The 23051-nt window shown below is 37.5% G+C and overlaps 2 protein-coding genes across 2 annotated transcripts; both read left to right on the top strand.

The window, feature by feature from the left end:
• The first annotated feature begins 450 nt into the window (after nt 1-450).
• LOC149006531 (disease resistance protein RPV1-like) lies at nt 451-2692 on the top strand. Its single transcript, XM_089166803.1, has 2 exons — nt 451-1036; nt 1461-2692. The coding sequence occupies exons 1-2, from the start codon at nt 552-554 to the stop codon at nt 1660-1662; spliced, it is 687 nt and encodes a 228-aa protein (XP_089022929.1). The 5' UTR covers nt 451-551; the 3' UTR covers nt 1663-2692.
• An 11153-nt stretch (nt 2693-13845) lies between these two features.
• On the top strand, nt 13846-15596 carry LOC149006530 (caffeic acid 3-O-methyltransferase 1-like). Its single transcript, XM_089166528.1, has 2 exons — nt 13846-14354; nt 14477-15596. The coding sequence occupies exons 1-2, from the start codon at nt 13933-13935 to the stop codon at nt 15153-15155; spliced, it is 1101 nt and encodes a 366-aa protein (XP_089022654.1). The 5' UTR covers nt 13846-13932; the 3' UTR covers nt 15156-15596.
• Nucleotides 15597-23051: the final 7455 nt, after the last annotated feature.

Raw genomic sequence — 23051 nt, 5'->3', positions numbered from 1 at the left:
GAGGAATAGTTGAGCCGGAAGATTAAAACTCATGTCAGAAAAAAAGAGAAAAAAGAGAAAGAAAAAAGAAAAAAAGAAAGAAAAAGATTTAAGGGAGATTATTATGAATACCACCATAGTATTATTTTGAATACCCTTGATTTTTTTGAGTTAACAAATTTACCTTTGATCAATAGTATTATTTTGAATATTAAGTGAAATATAAACTAAAACGAATCATCACTTAATGGGAATTAAGTAATCTAATTGATTGCTAATCTGGCCATGACTCAATTACCCAGATTATATGAATTAAACAGGTTGAAAGAATCGAGGTCACATTTGAGTCGGTGGTTAAAAAAATTCAAACCCCATTACAAAAAAAATCCAAAAAATTGCAGGAATCGCTTGTAGTTGTGGTCTCATGAATGGGAAATGTCGGGAAACAACTCGTCTTCCAAGACTCAGAAAGTTTGGGTTTTAATAGAAAAGTGATTTTGGGGAGTTCATTCTTGTGAGGAGATCGCTTGCTGTTGTTGACATCTTCTGTCTTGAACCAACCAAAATACTTCATGGCTTCCTCCTCTTCTTCTTTCATTACAATTGGATTTTCTACTTCTGATGTCTTTATCAGTTTTAGGGGTGAGGATACCTGTAATGCAGTTACTAGTTTTCTTCATAGGGCTTTAAAGGAGAGAGGTATCAATGTTTTCGTCGATAGTGAAAATTTATGGACAGAAGAATCCATTGGCTCAACATTACTAGAAGCAATCCAAGAGTCTAAAATCTCGATCCCTATCTTCTCTGAATGTTATGCAGCCAGAAGATGGTGCTTGATCGAGCTTGCTCAGATTGTTGAATGCGAGAGATCTAGTGGTCAATTGGTCTTGCCTATATTCTTAAACATTGACCTATCAAATGTTCGTAATCAGGAGGGAAGTTTTGCAAAAGCATTTCAAGATCATGAGAAGAACTTTGAGCCCCATATTGTGAAATGCTGGAGGGATGCTTTGAAAGAGATAGGAAGTTTGAAAGGAGAAGTTGTTGACGATACCATGTAAGTCTTCTACACATTATCATATCTCAAACTTTCAGAGATTATATGTTTATTTGATGTCTTTTGGTGCAATATCTGTTACTAATCATGTATATACACTTTTCGAATCATCACCCAGATCACCTATATATTGCTTTAATCCCAAGATTTGGTTTGTTGAGTGATAGTGGTTTTTTTTTCTATGCTGCAATCACTTAATACTGGAAATAAATTAGTTACTGAAGTTGTGCTCTGTTATCACTCTCATGAAATTTATGTTAATGTGAGCAAGGATGCATATTGTTATTATTTAATTATGTTAATTCTTTGTTATGGTTTATTTTTTACTGCTTTCAATTCCATTGAAAACCTCAAATTTCTTTACCCCACAAAAGTATAAATTTATTTATTCTCAACTATTATTATTGTGTTTTTATTTTTGTAGGGATCATCTACTATCTTTATTAGATTTTGATTGCAATGATGTCCAGTTTGTGGGAATATGGGGCTTTGGTGGTATTGGAAAGACAACTATTGCCAAAGTTGTGTACAACCACATCATTTCAACCTTCAAAAAGCAAAGCTTTATTTCAGATGTCAGAGCACAAGCAACGTCAATCACGAGCTTGGTGTCTTTGCAGCAATGACTTCTTAAAGATATTCTCAGACTAGACAGATATTGACATATCTAACTGTGATAAAGGAAAGCAAGTCATAGAAGAAAGACTTTGTAAAAAAAAAGTTTGTATAGTTCTCGATGATGTTGATAGTGTGGAAAAAATAAATGCTTTGGTTGACGGAATCAATTGGTTTGGTGAAGGAAACAAGGTTATAATAACAACAAGAGACAAGGAAATCTTGAGTAAAGCTAAAGTTGTTAAATATACAAGCCTCGGGAGTTAAATCATGACCAATCTCTTCAGCTCTTCAATTTGCATGCCTTTTCAAGTGAACTACCTCCAGACGATTATATGCAACTTTCTCTTGATGTGGCAAGCTATTCAAGAGGATTATCTCTAACTCTAGAGGTAGAGGTGTTTAGGTCTTTGCTATCAAAAAGAACAAGCATAGAAGAGTGGGAAAGTACAATACAACATTTGAAAGAAATCTCTCCTGAAGAAGTCCAAAAAAGGTTGAGGATAAGCTATGATAAGCTAGAAGGGGATTATCATAAAGAAATTTTCCTTGGTGTTACATGGTTTTTATTGGATGGGAAAAAGAAAATGTAACTCTCATATGGGAAGCATGAGGCTATCATCCAAAGTTTTCAATATCCTAGTTAATTCAAAGATCCCTTATTATATTTATTGATGAAGATGATGGAATCCTTCATAAAAATTCAGTCTTGAAGATGCATGATCAAATACAAGATATGGGAAGAGAAATTATCCTACAAGAACATCGTATGGATCTAAGTAAGCGTAGTAAGTTGTGGTCTTGTGATGAAATCTTGCAAGTTTTAGAAAGTAGGACAGTAAGATTGAAGCATTTTCTATTTTCTTTTTGCTCATGCTATGAATAACACTTTGTATTTTAAAATCCACTTGGATGTCGATTTGGACCCATTTCACTAGTATCTACCAATTTCTATTTTCTTGGGTTACCTTTTTTATTTTTAAAATTTTTAATTGTAGGGAATTGACATTTTTTATGGCATGATCGTTATGCATTGTTGTAATTTACTGCCCATTATTTATTTACTTAATTAGTTAGTTGCTAATATCCACTTATTTCTGTTTGCTTGGTCACATTTTCTATTGTAGGGAACGATCCTTGATGATTGCTTATCAGATGTTTATTTAGATCAACAACTCTTTAATGTGATGTCTAATTTAAAAGGTTTGGGGGGGGGGGGCTCCCAAAAAAAAATATGGGGTTGGGGGGGTTGGTCTTTTCCCCCCCCCCCGGGGGGGCCGCGGGGGGGGGGGGGGCCCCGCCTTTTACGGGGCCTTGTTTGAATGATACAAATTGTCACAAGTGATAATGTCAGTGGCATACAACTATTACTTGGATATTTCCTTAACACCCTCCTGCAAACTCAAGCAACCATCCAAGAGGTTGAGTTTGGCATGTAAGAGAAGAAAACGAGGAGTAGGGAGAGCCTTGGTCAATAGACTCAGTACATCAGCCGACTTGCCAGAAGTAAATAGAAAACGAACAAGAAGATCACCTTGAGAAACTTTGTCCCAAACAAAATGAAAATCAATTGCAATGATAATCTCTCTCCTTTTTTCTCCTCTTTTTTTCCCCTTAGGGATGAAACACATGTGGCATGAGTGGAGTCTTCAGAACAAAGGAACACTAAAAATAATTACTTTCAGCCTTCTAACGCAATTCTTACAACATTCCATATACATGATCTTCCCAGCTGACATAGATCTCGTAAGAAGTACTTCTGAGATATGAATAAGGGAAATCATATATTATTTGAATCATAACCCTATTTCCACCGTCATTTGCAATTCTTGTCTATCATAAACATTGTATATGACACCATGAATCCGAAAGTAGAATCGGGATCCTCTATTGTACGTCTCTTTCACCACACATACATGAAATGAAACTCAAAAAACCTGGAAATCTTTGGCACTGATGGACAAGGATTGAAGGGGTTCTCAACTGTGCAAAGCCGCATCTTTCTGTGAACAGTTTTAACTAAGCTTCTTTGTCTTTTATGAATATTTTGCTCCTTACATCTTAAACCATTCCATTTTCCTAACAAGCTTCAATCCGATACCCATTCGCCTGCAATGATTTTTATTAGTTAGCATCAATAATTTATTAATGATAAATTATTAATAATAGAAAAGAAATGGGGGACATCTCTATATTTTGTGCCGTTCAAGCTTCCGAAAAAGAAAAGAAAATGTTAGTATTCTATAACAGTGTCCACCATACCTGTGAGAAGGGGAAATGTAGCCAACCTCAGAATAGGATGGGTGTAGGGGAATTGTTGCCGCGGTTCTTTCCATTTCTTGAGAGCATTTTACCACATGTAACCGTCTTGACACATCCCCTTATCATCCCAACTAGCTCTTTGTCCTCACCATTTCAGCTACCTGAAAAGAAAGAGATAAAAGTCAACTAACCTAAAGGGGTTTAGGAAAAAGACTCCCCCTTCACCCACCTAAAGATTGAATATGAGATGAGACACAATGTAAGTTTAGTGATTTAGCAATGGAAGGGCATTTCGGTCATTTGCACTAGAGTTAACTGGCCACTAATTCAAACCGTTAAAGTTGTGCATCAAATATAATTTATGCCATTTAAGGGAGGTAACATGAGTTCTAACCCATTCCATTTTAAGTTGGACAAACGTAAGAACTTAATAATAGGGTAGAGAGGAAGAAGAAGATGGTGAAGATAACACAAATATTTATGTGGTTTAGTTGAATCCAACCTACATCCATTAGGCTTTGCCCCTGCCCCAAAAGAGATTCATACCCTGACCGCCTACTTGCAGGTTTTAATTTATTGTCTTGACTGGATGTAGTCATTGTATAGAGATACACATTTAAGGATGGTTCAATTCTCTACTTATGGAAACATTTATCGAAATTACATTCAATTTCCCACCTTGAAAGATATCACTAGGTGTCAAGATAATACTGTTGATCTATTTTCCAAGTTTCTTCTACTCCAAAAAGGAAGGGATATGATGCTGCCATGAATGCAGAACCTTCAATACATGTATACAAAGCATCCTCATGAACTCAAACACACATCAACTTCCAAGGAGTTGTATTCCACCACAAATCTCTGTTCAACCAGAACCCTAAAAGCCCCACCCTAGACTTCCAAAACTAGTTCTTTTGCTAATTCCTCATGGGCAAATAAGCTAGTGCCCCCATTAAAATGTTCTTTAAAAAATCTCAAACACCTTCCTTGTGAACACTTTTCCAGCAAACTCTTACATTGTACTTTGTTCTTTTTACATTTTGTCTACTTTGGGAGTTGTATGTAATTCTAAATATTATGTTAAAGAAGTAATATAGGTGTCACAAAGATAATTTCTCTTAGACAGAACATTTTACCATCATATCTCATCATCTTCTCTTCCTCAGCCTTTTTCTCTCATCTCTCTTAACTATTATGGTGAAATGTTTGAAGACTTAATAGCAAGAGATGTGTATTCTGGATCTATATCAATGAATAGGCACTAGGAGCTGGAACTACATTGTTCTGGATTATACTAGGGTATGTTTCATTTTTTGTAGATAATAAAAACCAAACATACATCTAGCCAAGGAACAGGTGATCAAGTCATCCCAGATCTAACCATATCTTCTCTAGTTTCACAATGAGGGAGGGTGAATTAAAATATCATATGCAAACAATATTAACCTCATTATTATTCTAACTATTTAAATAACCTAAATATGTAGATTTATTTACACAATACATAGTCGAGACAAACTCTTTCTCATCTCTGCAATCAACCAACTATCAAATTATGGATTCATATAATTAATGCCATTAACAACAAGAAAGGGGGAAAAACCCTCTAACGGGAAAAAGAAATAGAGGAGAAAATTACCAAATATATATATGGAAAATGTTCCTTGGCTCAGCAATTGCAGAGAAGAAGAGACAATATATACTTCCACAAATAGGAGTAACATATAATTGCTATTGAATACTCACACAAACAGAGGCATTATTATAACACCACAATTAAATTTCTGATACCACTTTAATTGAGGCTGACTATAGGCCGATTAGAACAACTGCTGCAAGTTGGTGACAAAAGAGGTAGTATTGTGTTACCAATTCCTAATAGCACTAAAAGTTTTTATGCAATATTAAGGTATCTAGAAATTAGAAAAATTACTCCTTGTTATACTTCAAGTGCAGTTGCTGCCCCCTTTTCTTGGAAATGGATGGATCCAGGAAAAAAAAATGTGGCATAAGAGATTCTCCCTCCCTTACTAACAAAGAACCTCACACACAAACATTGACTAAATAAGAAAGAGATAACAACAAACCTTATAATAGCCTGGTAAATCATTGATCCGATAAGTCCATTCATTCTTTATATCCATGCTTAACTGAGATGGAAATACCACAATCACTTCCTTGCATGGTACAACTTAATGACTAATTTGAACAAGAATTTAATAAGGGGTTAAATGAAAGAAACAGATACCTTGAACCTATGATGAATGATGTGTGATCCATGTATCGGCCTCTCAAAACCACCAAGTCAAGTATTGTTGTGAGCCAATTTAGAAAATCGTTTGGTTCGATAACTATCTAATTACATGTATTCTGCAAAACAATGATCATAGGGTTAACTGAATCTAGAGAATAAGATCTGAATCTTTGGTGATGTATATAGTACTTGTCACTACTCTCGTTCCTCCAACGAAGGTGGCAACAAAAAATTATTGTTTCCAACCCAATTGGATCTCCGATTTGCCTTGAATGGCAAAGCCAATGTAGTTTCCAACTTCACAATCTCAATTGCAGAACAAAGGCAAAAATCGATGCAGAAACATGAAACTCAAGACAAGTATATCTCCTTTACAATTGAATTGATATCCAATTCAATTTTGTTACAGTAACAACAGGAAATGAATAAGATACAAAATTATATCCTTTCACTTCATCATACCTGAAGAAGAAGAAGAAAGGTAACAAGTTAATGAATCAAAAGAATGGAATAGAGACGACACAGATAGGCAACTCAAGGTATGTAAGAGCCCTCAAAGCAGACGTACATTGGATATGAAACCGAAGCCTAGACCACTTTATATATGGCTAGGGTTGATGGAGGCGTCTTATAACCCCAAAACAACACTCCCTAAAACAGCGGCGCAAAATCCTTAAAACAGCGGCACAAAACCAGCTACGCAAACTCCTTAAAACAGCGGCACAAAACCAGCTGCGCAAACTCCTCAAAACAGCGGCGCAAAACCTTGTGGCAAATACAACTGATATTTCACTAGGCATAGTTGGGAGACTTATCTTTAAAGTGTGATGGTGCATGTATTTCAGGATTATTGAATCTAGATCCATTACCCCATGCTCCCCTCACAATTCCCCACCTAAAAATAAATGTGGAGCATATATCTAAATGCTGACAAAATGAATTAAATGTGAGATCCTAGTGGACCCCTCTTAATATGTGGTGAAGAGGTGTGAGGGGAGCACAGACTTCTATCCTTGAAAAGGAGAGGATCAGGACTCAAGATTATTGGGGTGAGCTTTGTAAATTTTGAATTTTCTCAACCTAAATGATTTAAGGGAACATTTCTATCTCTCCCCTATATTTACTAGATCTTACCTCCTTCTCAATAGTTTCCCCTCTGATTTTCTAGAAAAGGTGAAATATTACTTCTCCTTATCCCTTATATTTAGAGTGGCCAAATTACCTTTTATTTTTACCAATTTAGTAGATTAAAGTAATTTTTTTCTTTTTTTGATGAAAAATATTTTAGTAGGAGATAGTTATTTATGAGAAAAAAAAATAATCGCAGATTACATAGTGTAATACTAATCTTTACTTTGACCGCTGAACCAGTATGAACCTATCGGCTTAGGACAACTAGTTTCAGTTCAATCAAAAGAACCAGCTTGCTACTTTTCAAGAGAGATGACTATGTTTATGGTACTACCCTCATTGATTGTCATGTAGAAGGTTCAGCATGTCGGCGTAAGCATTCAGTGGACTTCTTGGTTATCACTTCTCGACAAGAGTGGTGAGTCGATAAGAGACGGTCCTTGTATGTCTGCACACATGTTAAAGCATTAAATTCAACATTTATTGCTTCGTACCTATACAATGAATGTTCTATTCTTATCAAGAAAATATGCCAACTCGCCTGTAACCCCCTGAGTATTGCTTCCTTATGGCTTGTCTAGAGTTCAAGAAAGAGACAGTCATAACTGAAGCCCACTTTGGTTAGAATCACTGACAGATTTGGGAGAAGGTGCATCAAGCCCTTATTTTACCCCACAAGTTTGGTGCCATCTTGAATCTTAATCCTTCGTTTAACTCTGAAGGATCCAATGGTTGACATTCGTCTTCTCCAAGAGGCATCCTATTTGCCTATCATCATCTGGTAAGAGAAAAAGTTAGTCTGGCATTTACTCCTACAACTACCCAAGAGTATTCATACTCTTCGAGCATGTACTCCTCTCCACGAGATTTGTGTTATCCAAAATAGAGATCATAGGAGGCAGCCCACTTTCAATGCTTTTCTTATCTATAGATCCCTGGTTTATGACATTTTTGGACCAAACCGGAGTTGGCAAATTTTGGAACAACATTTGGCATTGGCTGTGGGAAAGACATTTTTGTTTCTTATTCCATGTGTTCTATACTGTTGATTAAAAGATGGCAGGAGATAACTCATATAATGGTTCTATGTCCGAGGACGAGCATGTGAAGGGAAGAAGAAGGTAAATTCCCGTAAGGATGGTCCATCAAAAGATACCCCCAACTTACCTCCACGAGAAATGCAAGTCCCTAACTCTGGAGTCGCATTGAATGATGATCTTCCCCTACAAGGAATGACCTCAACCCCTGCGTGTGATCCAACCCAACCACAGGCTCTAGAGAGAAGGATGATGAACATGATGAACTCATTCCAAGCCATGGTGAACCAATGGAGCCAACTTATGCTTCCTAATTAAAGGCCCAACTGTAGTTGTGCCTAATACAATGGAACCCTCCCCATTCAATCAACAAGATGGGGCCCAGGGAGATGGAACAACTTTAATCCCCACTAATTCAATGAGGAACAGAGAAGATGATAGTAGAAGAGGCCACCATGGAGGAGCTTACCGCTAAGTTTTTGATTGACTAGAGCACAAAATGACAGACATTCATTTCCAAAAGCCATAGCTATAGGTCATCAAGCTCCCAAGGTGAGGAAAGCTCCTAGAGAGCATTATGCTGAGTCAAGCGCCTCCATGTGTGCAAAAGGAGGGGGCAAAGGTCTTCTGGTGGTAAGAGGCGATAATCTTTCTCAGCAGAACGAAGATATGAATGACCGTTCGTATCAGTTGGACAAAAAGGTTTCTGATGAGATGCAAAAAGTTCTCAACCGAAGAACCCTTTTGTTCTAGAGATCATGGGTGCTCCTTTACTTATGGGTTTCCACACTCCTTCCTTCATGGTGTATGATGGAACGACTAATCTGATGGTGCATATCAGTCATTTCAACTCTATCATGATGATGTGCAGAGGAGGAGATGTCATCAAATGCATATGTTTCCCAGCATCCTTGAAAGGTCTGACAACTACCTGGTATTCTCGTTTGCCTAGACACTCCATCCACAACTTCATAGAGTTGGGTTATGCATTTTTCGCTCGCTTTATTGGTGAATTAAGAAGGATAAGACAGAGGACAGCCTTTTGGCGTTGAACAAGGCCGTTTTAAATCAATCTGAGACTTCATAACTCACTTCAACAACATCTCAATCTTGATTAAGGATTTGGATGATAAGGTAGCCTCCAGTGCATTCGAAAGAGTAGTACCAACTAGAAGTGAAGCCTAGGTCCCTAGCTGAACTACTAGATTTGGGGTATGAAATGGCTACTGTGGAGGAAGTCCTAGAGGCAAACCAAAGTGATTACAAGGATAGCGGGTAATCCTTAAAACAAAATAATCGAGAAGAAATCCCCAGACAAAGATCAGTTAGGAAAGAACTAAAAGGGAAGCAAGAATGGAGGACCCAACGAGTAGATGAAGAAGCTTTCACTCCTCTGAACAAGTCATGATCTACTATTTTGATGTAGATTCGAGACATTGGTTTGTTGAAGAAGCCCGAAAAGTTACATGCTAGGCCGGAGAATAGGGCTGAAATGTCAAAATAATGTATTTATCACAAAGTCAAAGGGCATCACACCAATGACTGCCATATGCTCAAGATAGAGATTATGAAGCTGATCGTTGGAGGCCACCACCATAGAAGGGCATCACTAATTGTGAACCTTTTACCTTTTCAAAGAAGGAGCTTGTGGATGTTCACACTCCTCATGATGAAGTCATAATCATCAAAGTCAAGTTAGCAAATCATAGGATCTACAGGGTGTTGGTGGATATAGGATCCTTAGTTGACATCCTTTACTTAGAGGCATTCCAACACCTAAAAATAGACCAAGAGGCTCTAACATCAAATGGAACCCTCATTTACAGATTTATGGGAAGCTCGACCACCGTAGAAGGAAACATTTAGTTTGATCTGACGGTGGGGACTAATCCCCAACAAGTATTGTTGCCAACAATGTTCACGATTATCAGCAATATCTCTGCCTACAATATCATCTTGGGGAGACCAACGTTGAGTGCATTGGGTGCCATAGTTTCCCCGAGACACATAATGATGAAGTTCCCCACCGAGGAAGGTATAGGTGTCTGCAAAACTGATCAAAGGCACTCCAAAAATTGCTATCTCGATTTCATCAAGAAGCAGCCTTTTGCCACAACAGGTGGCTTGGTGCTGATGATGTAAGTACAAGATGACAGAGATGAGGACTAGATGCAGAGAGGGGAGACTATGGAAGAGTTGCAGATTTTAAATTGTCTACATTTTCGGATGTAGATTAGGTGGGCTGCCCTAATGATAGAAAATCGATTGGAGGCTATACAATTTTCTTGAGTCAAAATTTGGTTTTTTGGACTTCCAAGAAGCAGGCCACGGTGGTCCCATTGAGCATGGAGTCAGAACACAAGGCTTTGGAAACACTACAGCAGAATTGACCTGGCTTCAGTCTATTTTCAAAGAGTTACTGATCTTCTTATCCACTCATCCAGTTTTGAGATGTGATAATGTGGGGACCACTTATCTTACTGCCAACCTGGCCCAATCTTTCCTACATGCACGAAGCATGTGGAGATCGATTACAACTTCGTTTATGATAAGGTTGCTAAACAACAACTTGAAGTCAAATTCCTCTCTTCCAAGGATCAGTTGGAAAATGTCTTCACCAAGCCACTATCATCTCAACGGTTCAATTTCCTGATTTCCAATCTCAACATTACATCCGTGTTGTTTAGCTTGTGGGGGCATGTTAGGGGAACCACCAAGAGTCCCACATGGGCTTAACCACAGAAAATCGTAAGAAGACTCTGAGAAGACTTGTGCAACAAGTAAAGGCAACCTAATCACACTCAAAGATACTCACTAGAGTCTTATCTCTATTGCAAAGCCTCGACATATGACTTCCATCCCAAATACAAACGGTTATACTAAGGTGGATGCGTATTCAAGAGATTGTAACTCAGTAAAACTCTTGTAGCTTCTCTATACAAAGCTATGTACAACTTAGTTACTATAGAATAGAAAGATATAGCAGCATTCTCAACCATGGACATAGGTTGTCAACATCAACCAAACCACATAACCCTAGTGTCACACTCTTTCTTTCTCTCTCTCTCTCTTGTCGTGGGTCTCTCTCTCTCTTCTTCTCCTCTTTTACATAAAATAACGATATCTCAACGAGAAACAACTAGGGTTTTTCCAATGAAAAAGAGCATAGAAGGTAGATCAATGTTCTTCTTCATCTTCTTGCTGCTTCTTGCCTCTTCTTCATCTTCTTTCTGCTTCTCACGTCTTCCATCTTCCTTTTACTTTTTCTTTCTCCACTTTTTTGGTGGATTTCAGTAAGGATAACATATTTTTCCTTTTGCAGGGCCTACTTATTTGCACTGTTGCTGTTGCACCTAACTTCTTTGCACCATAAGTTCGAATCCTCATTTCTTTTGCAATGTAATTTTTTTTTTCTCCCTTTTATCGAATCAGTCTGTTTTAGGTTCTGGGTGATGGACTTACATTTTCCTGCAAATTTCTATTGCATGTTCTATTTTTTCCAGCTTAATGTCTTATTTTTATTTTTTCTTTGAGATGGGTTTGGAAGTTGTGTTTCTAGTTTTTTCTTATAAGATCATACATACTGGTTGTTAGGCTTTTTTTGTTGAAATTGCCAAAACGACAAAGAAATCAAGGCCAAATAGAAGAACAGATTGAAAATGAAGAACTCTGTCTCTCAAAAGTTTATTTAAAAACAACAATATTCAATTGCTTCACCCAAAACATGATTTTATAGTGCCAATAAACTCAAAACAAAATTATGAAAATGCCACTAAAAACAGTAAAACGCCCTCAAAACTATCCTGAAACGCGAAAAAACAACGTCCATCACTGCAAAGCTGTGTAACCTTCTCAAAAGCTCATTTCATATCAATATAATGAATTTCATCCCATTCCGAGTTTGGGACCCTGAGTTACCCCCTGTGCCACCCCATATGCATCAAAGATTATGGTTATGTTCTATCACTATCAGTGTTCATGCTTAAGTTCCTCTGTAACAGTCAGCTCAGTTAGTTGCTTCCTTTACAACCCCCCCCCCTTCTTCGTGAATCATGTAGAGGAACTATGTGCCTTTTTTGTGAGGAAAAGTTGCAAGAGACAATGTTGCTTATTTCGGTATTGTGCATAAGAAATTTTCTTTAAATAAGTAATCAGCGGTTGCAATAGGATTGTAAATTTATTGATATACAAATCTGGATTTCATAGCCTTGTGGTGACTGCCTAACAATTGATAAGAAATTTATTGATATACAAATCTGGATTTCATATCAATAAGAAATTTATTGATATACGAATCTGTCCAATGAAGTATATCATGCAATAATGGTGACTGCCTAACGATTATCTCTTCCTGGAGTAATGCTTAGATTATATTGGTAACCATTTGATCAAACTTGACTGTTGGGTCACCATCAATTCAATCCTTATTTCTCAGGTACTGTTCAAGGCAGCAGGTTTTTTGAGATTTCCTGATGTTGTTTGAGATTTGATAATACCATGAAACCCATCGAAGCCACTGTTTTACCCAATTAAGGATAACTTAATTTCCTGATGTATGAAATGCATGCCTTTGACAAACCAAAGTGCCCAGAACCAGGTGCTAGGAAGGGTAACCTGCAATGATCCATGAGGGGTTAATAACAGAGGACCAAGGTGCATGGCTGAAGGGTGCAATAGCAGCAGTTAGAAAACCAGCTTTTGTGAACAGAGATCAATTAACTGCTGCTGTTCCGCTACCTGAGCAATCCAGAAATGAAGAGTTGAGAGTAAAGCAGAGGGACATTCATTCTCCATGACACTAAGCCTCACAACCAACAGCAACTCTAAAATTTACAATTACATAAAAAAGAAAAAGAATCAACAATAGATTTTGACACCGCGAAAACAAGTAGTAGTTTGAAAACTTTGAATGAAAAAAGAAAAAGAATGATGAGGACTAATGTGCTGTGTGGATTTGTTATTTTTTTCCCCCTCTTTCCTATCTCTAAGACTAACCATTAAATAAGGGAAGTAACTCTTAGTTCGAAAGTCGCTTTCAGGCCAACACACATGGGTTCATGAGTTCATGAGTTCATCCTTCTCCAAGGATAATGAGAAGGGCTTCATGTTGATCCATTTGTATCAGGATTTTTAATTACTAATCAAATTTTAAGTCTTTTATACAGAAATAAAGATTAATTTTTTGACTTATTTTAATTTTATACAAATTAAATACAAACCCCAAAGACATCATATCAGATAAACTGATCAACAACACTGGCCGGGACCAGGACAATTTGATGGCAGATTCTCTCCTTCCCATATTCGACCATGCATGAACCCCTTCTCTACCTAATCCTGCCTACCTACCGCATATTTTGAAGTCAGCAACATTTTTAAATATATATCATTATTATATATGTAACTAGTTCATCTCTTACCAATAGAATATACAACACAATAATAAATTTTTTATTGAAGTATCGTAGTAGTTGCTGGCCTGCGAAAATGGATATATATACCATTGAAACTCAAGAGAAGGAAGACGAGGGCTTGTCTTTGTGGTTGATATAAACCAAACTTCGAAACACCAAAACCCAAAAGTCAAGCAGTAACTAATGGGTTCAGGGGAGGAGAGGAGGTCGCTGAGCAAGGAAGAGGAGGAGGAGGAGGAAGCATGTATGTTCGCCATGCAATTGGCCAGCTTCTCGGTGCTGCCTATGGTGCTTAAATCAGCTGTTGAGCTCGATCTTTTCGAGATCATCGCCAAGGCAGGCCCCGGAGCACAACTGTCAACGTCGGAGATGGCCGCTCAACTGCCCACACAAAACCCAGAAGCTTCAGTGATGCTGGACCGCATGCTGCGCCTTCTGGCTGCCTACTCCATCCTCAGCTGCTCTCAAACCACCCTCGACGACGGCAGCTCCCAGAGGTTCTACGGTCTCGCTCCAGTGTGCAAGTTCTTGGTCAAGAACCAAGATGGAGTCTGCCTCACTCCCTTGATTCTCATGAATCAAGACAAAGTCCTCATGGAGAGCTGGTATGTATTTAATAATATTTATTTATTAATCAGTACTCATTTAATTTTTTTTTTTTTTTTTGGCTGGGAGCAAAAAAAAAAAATAGGATATAATTAATGTTGTGGTTTTGCTCCATTCATAGGTACTACTTGAAAGAGGCAGTGTTGGAAGGTGGAATCCCGTTCAACAGGGCCCATGGGATGACCTCATTTGACTACCACGGCACAGATCTGAGGTTCAACAAGGTTTTCAACAACGGAATGTCCAACCACTCCACAATCACCATGAAGAAGATACTCGCGACTTACAAAGGCTTCCAGGGCCTCACCTCCCTGGTGGACATGGGCGGCGGAGTAGGTGCCACCCTCAACATGATCGTCTCCGAGTACCCGTCTATCAGCAGGGCCATCAACTTCGACTTGCCCCACGTCATAGCCGATGCCCCTCCCTACCCTGGCGTCCAACATGTCGGTGGCGACATGTTCGTCAGCGTCCCTCAAGCCGATGCGATCTTCATGAAATGGATCTGCCACGACTGGAGCGACCAACACTGCCTCAAATTCCTCAAGAATTGCTATGACGCGTTGCCCCAACACGGCAAGGTCATCGTTGTCGATGGCATTCTCCCGGCCAACCCAGAAACGTCACTTGCGGCCAAGACCGAAATCCAAATGGACATCATCATGCTGGGACACAACCCTGGTGGAAAAGAGAGGACCGAGCGGGAGTTCCAAGCCCTGGCCAAGGGGGCTGGCTTCCCCGGCTTCCGAGTTGCCTGCTACGCTTTCAACACTTATGTCATGGAGTTCTTGAAGAGCTAGGTGGGGTGGTCTAAAGCCATTTCATTTTCATTTGAAGAAAAGCTCATAATGCTGGAGGATCATGTTCTCCATGGCCCGAAATTTGTTTAGTTGAAAATGCAGTTTCATCCATTGTTATTTTCTATTTAATATCCTGCTTTTGATGTTTATATTTTTCTTGGTGTGACGTAATGTCATTGATGTTCTTACTCCATTTCTCACAAAGTTTTGTACTCCGTGTGGAAAATCCTAGAAGAAGTACAATTATGTCTTACCTACATGCAAATACAAATCCGGTCGGTTGGTGTTTTTGTCGATGTCAGTAGTTGTTCCACTCAAGCTACAGACTCCAAAAACTGTGTCACACAGCCATATGTCTAATTCATTTGGTTTTAACTTTGATTGATTCTGTAATTTGTTGAGCAAATTTTGACACACTTTTCTCAACTGAAATAAAAAATTATTGGCTCAATTGATAGACCTTTTTAGTTGCTTTTCACCCCCAAAGTGGACGGCATGGGAGTGGGATTCCCACTTTGCCTTCAAATGACTGTTGTTATATGTTGGTGGCATGGGTTTTCTTGCAGGCCTTAGCGTCTCAGAATTCACATGTGCAGTGTCTGATGATGGTAGCCATAAATTATGAATGGTGCGAGTGAAGAGGACATAAGGAGTCATGATTTATGAGTATAACGATCACCAATGAGCTGAGCCCAACATTGAAATGAACATTGACATTGACCACAAACTAATATTATACCAAACCCTGTGGGATATGTTTGCTTGCAGGGCCTTAGCGTCTCAGAATTCACATGTGTGGTGTCTGATGATGGTAGCCATAAATTATGAATGGTGTGAGTGAAGAAGACATAAGGAGTCATGATTTATGAGTATTACCATCACCAATGAGCTGAGCCCAACATTGAAATGAACATTGACATTGACCACAAACTAATATTATACCAAACCTTGTGGGATATGTTTGCTTGCAGGGCCTTAGCGTCGTCTCAGAATTCACATGTGTGGTGTCTGATGATGGTAGCCATAAATTATGAATGGTGCGAGTGAAGAGGACATAAGGAGTCATGATTTATGATTATTACGATCACCAATGAGCTGAGCCAACATTGAAATAAACATTGCCATTGACCACAAACTAATATTATGCCAAACCCTGTGGGATGTGTTTGCTTGCAGGGCCTTAGCGTCTCAGAATTCGCATGTGTGGTGTCTGATGATGGTAGCCATAAATTATGAATGGTGTGAGTGAAGAAGACATAAGGAGTCATGATTTATGAGTATTACGATCACCAATGAGCTGAGCCCAACATTGAAATCAACATTGACATTGACCACAAACTAATATTATACCAAATCCTGTGGGATATGTCAATTGGGACTTGAGATATCTTGGATTTAACACGAGAAACAGAGATATCGACAGTAGGAAAAGTGGCATTGAGATGAAACTTCAAAAGGGTTTTCAAAAAACATTTTTCTCAAAAAGGAAATAATCAAAGTTTCCTTGAGCACAATTCTCATTCATTTGATATCTTGCATTCTCATTCATTTGATATCTTGCATTCAATTTAAAGGGCAAATCAAATGATTTGGTTCTTAAATTTCTCGATTATAAAGTGTTATGTTTTGATCCAAATTCTTGTACCTGATTTGAAAGATTGATCACACTAACATATTTTGGCGAGCAACCCTAATGGTCCACTTGCAGAGATCTATGGGGGGGGGGGGGTTGTGGGACTAAGCCCCTATGATATGGTACGACCCAACCCGATTGGTTTAGCCTTTTACCTTACCCCCCCTCTCTCTCTCTCTCTCTCTCTCTCTCTCTCTCTCTCTCTCTCTCTCTCTCTCTCTCTCTCTCTCTCTCTCTCTCTCTCACACACTCTATATATATACATTTATATATATATATATATATATATATATATATATATATATATATATATATATATATATATATATATATATTGTTTGCGTACCACATTATTGAGAGATTTGAGATTTTCGATTAGTGTTTTGGGTGAGTGATTTTATAATGCCGTTCTTAGCAAAAGGTTGTGAGATCTCCTTATGTTCTTCTTCTATATAATTGAAAAACTCTTCTTCTTTGCCCATGGATGTAACATATAAATCGGTGTGTGAATCACGTTAAATCTCTATGAGTTTTCGTTTTTTTTTTTTTTCAATTCGCTATTTCGTGGTGTTTGTTTTAACATTAAGGTTTAAATGTCATTCCTCTGTTACGGTCTCATGAGCACTTGTACAATTTATTTTTAGGTACAATAATAGGACTCTTTTATAGGAAGCCAAAGAAGATGAGTACGATTAGTTCTACGGGGTGCCCCAAAGGAAGAATGAAACGTTGCATACAAACATGAAACATCAAATCATGTTGAAGCCTAACATCTTAAGATAAAAATTAATGAAGTCATTTTTTTCTTTTTGGGATATAAGTCATTAATGTTTAGGAATCTATGGATTCAAATAACCAAATAGCTTTTCATAATGAATCCATAAATTTTATTCCACAGGTTTAGGTAAGCAAACAATTTTTTAATATGAATTCACAGATTTCATTCCACAAATTCAGATTAGCCAAACAGTTAATTTTATGAACCATGACTCCATACATTAAATCTCCAGATTCAAGTAACCCCAAAGAGACCCTAAAACAGCAGCACAAAGTCTTATGGCACAATTGATATTTCACTAGACATAGTTGGGAGACATATCTCATAAGATGTGAGGATGGGTGTATTTTAGGATTATTGAGTTTGGATCCTTTGTTGTGTGGTATCTCCACATTTCACCCACCATAAAATAGAGGTGGGGCCATCTCGAAATGCTAAGAAAATGAATCGAGAGTGAGACCCAGTGGGCCCCTCCTAATATGTGGTGGAGAGATGTGAAACGAGCACAGACCTCTACTCCTGACGGGTAGATTGAAAGTTCTCAACCTAAATGATTTGAGAGAATATTTATATATCTCCCCTATGTTTTACTCTCTGTTTACTCTTATCTCTCTCAAAAGTTTCACCTCTGATTCCTCCAAAAAATTGAACTAATATCTCTTCTTATCCAATGATTTCAAAAGGGCCAAATTACCTTTTATTTTCATCCATTTAGTAGATTAAAAAATTATTTCTTCCTTATGGATGAAATTGTTTTCAGTAGGAGATGATTATTTATGAAAAAATAAATAGTCACAGATTACATAGTCAAACCACCTATAATAGGGCAGCTACAGCTCTAAATCTACTAACCAAAAGACATGACACAATTTATGCTTTCTTCTTGTTTCTTTAAGCCAATATTTAGGTCAAGACCAAATATTAGTATTGATATTTTATCAGGATGAAATTGATTGGGCAACTAAAATTATAGAAAATCCATCACTGAAATAAATACAAAATTGTGTGCATGTGTATTCAAACAAAATACGATTAATGTGCTCACCTTGGCTATCTATGGATTTCAAGAGCTCTCAATCAAAATTTCTTTACTTTTAAATTTTTATTTTTATTTTTTTGATTTTTTTGGTAAACAAAAAGAGAGGATGCCGGGGTGAGCAGATCGATCTGACTCAAATCGAAGTTGTATGAGCCAATTTGGTCTACTCAAAACCTGTGAAATGGAGATCCTGCAATCACTAGGAATGATCGTTTGACACAGAGCCGATCGTTGTGAACAGCGATCTATCTCCGATGGTCAATTTAATTAGAATGTTCGTGGATCTCAAATTGCAGAAAGAACTCTCTCTTAAGACAAAAGAGTGAGAAGAGAATAATGAATTGGGTTACCTTGGCTCCTAGCCTTTTCTTACTCTTACCTATCGTCATCTATGTCTTAGCCCCTTGTTCATCGTTCGGTTCCTTTGTTCTAATCTAATGGTTGGTATTAGTCTTTTTGTATGATCATCAAATGTGTGCCATTTGGCGTTGATCCCTTAACTCCAGTTTGAACCAGGTTTGGGTATTTTTCCCATAACACACATCACAAAGAGAAGAGTTCAATCTCACCTTTGCCAGATGAATCAGAGAAATTTAACCTCTATCAAATGAGAGACTAGAGGAACTAGTGACATGGAATTCAATGAATAAAATAAAGTGCAAATTGTAGCAACCCTAAGCAAAGGACTTAATGCATTGACACCCTATTTTATGTTTAACAATTTTGAGGACATCTCAAAATAAGTAGAAAAAAAGTAGAAACATCTCAAGAATATATCAAATTGGCATAGACACCCCAAATTTCTCATAAATTTGCACAATAGTACAAATTTCATTAATTCATAGTTAGATAACCTCATAATTCCTAAATCACCCTCAATGTTTTTGTGGCTTCACAATGTTGCCCTTAAATCCTTGCCTATACTTTCAAAAAAAAAACCTTGATATACCTGCCTGACAATCAGGCCTTATGTGAGCATGGGAGAACAGGTGGAAAAGATCTCCACTTTAAAACTAAACACCGATGCAGCTAGATAGGAAAACAAAAATGGGGTTGGTAGGGGAGGATGGCCTACTGATTTTAGCAATCTCAGACCCCATCCATTTTGACATCTTCTATAGGGTGAAGTATTGGCTCTACGAGAAGGCCTCTTCCTTGTTGTTGGGGAAGGCATAGATTTTCTTCAGGATGAGACCAACTATTTAGAACTCAAACGAAGCACAGGTGCTTGTGTGCAAGATGTGGTTTTAGATATGAACCATCTAGTGGATGTTGTAAGTTCTCCTTTATTCTCAAGTCAGGTAATATTGTGGATGATTATTACTTCTTTTTTTTTTGGGGGGTAAATAAACTTTTTTCCCGAAACGCACTAAAGGAACACCCAATGTAGGAAACAAAGTCCAACAACTAAGGGGGGAATAGCACACTATCTTCTCGATGTAGGATAGGGCTATCCTACATCGAGAAGATAGTTGTGCTAAATTCCACTCCTTAGTTGTTGGACTTTTGATCTTCCTACATTGGGTGTTCCTTTAGTGCGTTTCGGGAAAAAAGTTTATTTACTCCCCCAAAAAAAAAAAGAAGTAATAATCATCCACATGCTAAAATAAGATCATTCAAAAATAAAATACCAAAATTAATGTCTCCGAAACACACAAGGTTTGGATTTTGGGTCCAATTTCTCTTCTCGATACGGCTTTAAATTGGGAAAACATAGTGAACCAAAAACTCTCAAGATAGAATAATCTAGTGCCTTACCGTATAGCATCTCATATGGTGACCTACCACGTAAGACCAGTGTTAGCATCCAGTTTATTTAAAAAACAGCAGTCATGAATGCCTCCATCCAATATTCATTTCGCATATATGCTTGAAACATAAGAGATAAACCTGTTTCTGTAATGTGACGATATATCCTTTCAGAATTGCCATTCTGCTCAGGGGTGTGTGGGCATGAGATGCAAGAAACAATGTAAATCATCTAAGTACATTTTTTTTTTTTTAGCACCCTTTGTTAATTCAAAGGCACCATCACTTTGGAAAATTTTAATTGTAAAAGAAAATAGATTTTCAACCATAATTTAAAAATGTTTGAAGCAATAAATCGCATTAGATTTATTGTGAAAAGAATAAAGCCATGTAAAACGAGTAAAATCCTCTACAAAAATAATATAAGAATGATACCCCGCTAACGGACAAAATTGGTGTTGGACCCCATAGATCACAATGAAAAAGCTCTAAAGGACGAGTAGTAATATTCATGAAGAAAATGATAATTTATGATGTTTTCCAAGCTGACAGGCTTCACAAAGGCGATTTATTTTAGAAAATGAATCATTTAAAATACTATTATGTAATTTATTTAAAATTAACGAAGATGCACCAATGCTATATTTCAAAAGATGCTTTGGAATTCTAAAGAACCAAAGGAGGCACAACATGGGCTGAAAGTGAGTAAAGTATATCTTTGACAGGCTCCTTTAGTAGAATTGCGCCTGACTTCAAATCCTTCATGCAAAAACTCCAGGGGAGAAAAACTCAATAGGGCATTTATAATCAATAGTAAATTTTTGGAAATTTGTGGAACAACAAGAATATCATTTAAATGCAAAGATGTTGACGAAGTATCAAAAGTGATGATCCAATTGGTGCTAACGAGAGCTAGGGGGAGGTGGGATCAGGTAGAGGAGAACTGATATTACTATAACCACGACGGAGTCATTGTTCGTGTGTTAGTAATTTAACTCAAAGGTCTGAAAATGAAACAGGTGGGGTAATAATATTCTCAACGGTAATAATAAAGGTGGTGTAATTCGGACCTAGGTCATTCAAAGTATATGCCACCAAATGGAAATCTTGTACCTTGTCATTAATTGCAGCTAGGGAATCTGCAATGGATTTGATCTCCTGAATGTATTCAGTGATTGTGTAGGATCTTTTATTGATAGTCTGCAATTCGCTTCGAAGATAGGTTCTTCTAGCAGTAGATTGTTGTTGAAATAGTTCAGCTAAGGCATCCAAACATCCTAGAAGTGGGAAGGCCAAGAATGTGAGGCCAGGGGATTCTCTCAATGTTGCATTAATATAAGCACAAACAAAATGATCTTTCTTTCTCCAAGTTTTATATTCTAGATTGGGGGTTATAGTATTATCAGTGGTAATCATCTTTGGAGGTTGTATGATGGTGTCGTCGATGGAATCCACGAGATCGTAGCTAATAAAGATTGATTCCAATTGCTCCTTCCAAAGTAGTTAGTTTGATCTATCTAATTTCACATAAACTAGATTGCAGCTGCCATTAAGTGGGAGGGTTCTACATTGTTTAAAAAAAAAAAAAAAAAAAAAAAAGCTGAGATACCAGGAAAGAGAAACAATTCAAAAGATAGAATGGTAAAGCTCCATACCAAAACTGGATTCATTTATATCATAAAATATTTTGCATATACAATTTTTAATACAAGAATGATTCCACATTTAAATTCTAACGGTTAAAAAAGATTTCAAAAAAAGGGCTAACGGCTCTTTAACGGCTATCTCATTCTATCACTTGCAACTACAGAGCAGTAGAGAGAGAATTCAAGGGGGCACTCAAAGAAAGATGAACTCGCCTGAAAATTAACTCCTCACTGTTTTAGACGAGGTGGTTGTCCTTGCTTGAAATTCTTTATTTATTTATGTTTCCACGACAAACGTGATCTTCTTGACCGATTCTAAAGCAAACAAAGAAAATCCTTCTTTGTCTCTCTCCTTCAATTCTACCCCCACCCCACATCTATGTTTTGTTCCTCTTCCTTACTTCTCTTCTTCTCCATTTTGTTTCATTTTTGTTCTTTTCCGTTCAACTATGTCTCTGCTTATAGGCTCACAAGGAATGGCCAAAGCAATGGCCATGGCGATCTCAGGCACAGCTTCTTTCTTTGCCTCCAAAAAGTTCTCTCACCTACCAAGTTCTCATTAACCAGAACTCCATCACTTCATTGAATCCTGCCTCTCTTCTGGTGACTGGGCTTTCAGGGTCTTTGTTTTCTTTTATTTCTTTTACAATTCTTGTCGCTACATTTGACTCGACTCCCTTTTTTTTATTATTCTTTTTTTTAGGGATGAGAAGAAGAGAGAGAGGGAGAAGAAAGGGTTCATTTTGTGGCTTGTGTTAGATCCGATTGGAAATGACTTCTTAATTTCTTTTCAGTTTGAAGTTTAAAGGTATTTCAGGTAATCTCCAGTCTGATTATAAGTAATTTGGAATTAGAAAATGTAAACGATAGTTTATTGGAAATAAGTAATGGATTGGAATAATGTGTATGTGCAATGCAAGTTCAACTTTGGAGTGTCTATGCTTATTAAGCATCTCCATTGTATACCAAAACCATTTACCAATACCGAAACCTCTCTATTTGAACTATACCGAACTGCATAGTTTCAAAATTAGGTACAATACAGTGCAAA

The sequence above is a fragment of the Hakea prostrata genome, chromosome 8, assembly GCF_041222555.1.
Source record: "Hakea prostrata isolate BN-2017 chromosome 8, UWA_Hpros_2, whole genome shotgun sequence".
In the NCBI taxonomy this organism is placed as follows: domain Eukaryota; kingdom Viridiplantae; phylum Streptophyta; class Magnoliopsida; order Proteales; family Proteaceae; genus Hakea; species Hakea prostrata.
Note: the sequence above shows the minus strand (reverse complement) of the source record. Positions and strands in the feature narration are given on the sequence as shown.

Bases quoted from the DNA above. Each gene is read 5' to 3' on its own strand.
- LOC149006531 (XM_089166803.1), top strand. From the start codon at position 552: ATGGCTTCCTCCTCTTCTTCTTTCATTACAATTGGATTTTCTACTTCT. The intron at 1,037-1,460 runs GTAAGTCTTCTA...TTATTTTTGTAG, and splicing joins GAAGTTGTTGACGATACCAT to GGATCATCTACTATCTTTAT.
- LOC149006530 (XM_089166528.1), top strand. From the start codon at position 13,933: ATGGGTTCAGGGGAGGAGAGGAGGTCGCTGAGCAAGGAAGAGGAGGAG. The intron at 14,355-14,476 runs GTATGTATTTAA...CTCCATTCATAG, and splicing joins AAAGTCCTCATGGAGAGCTG to GTACTACTTGAAAGAGGCAG.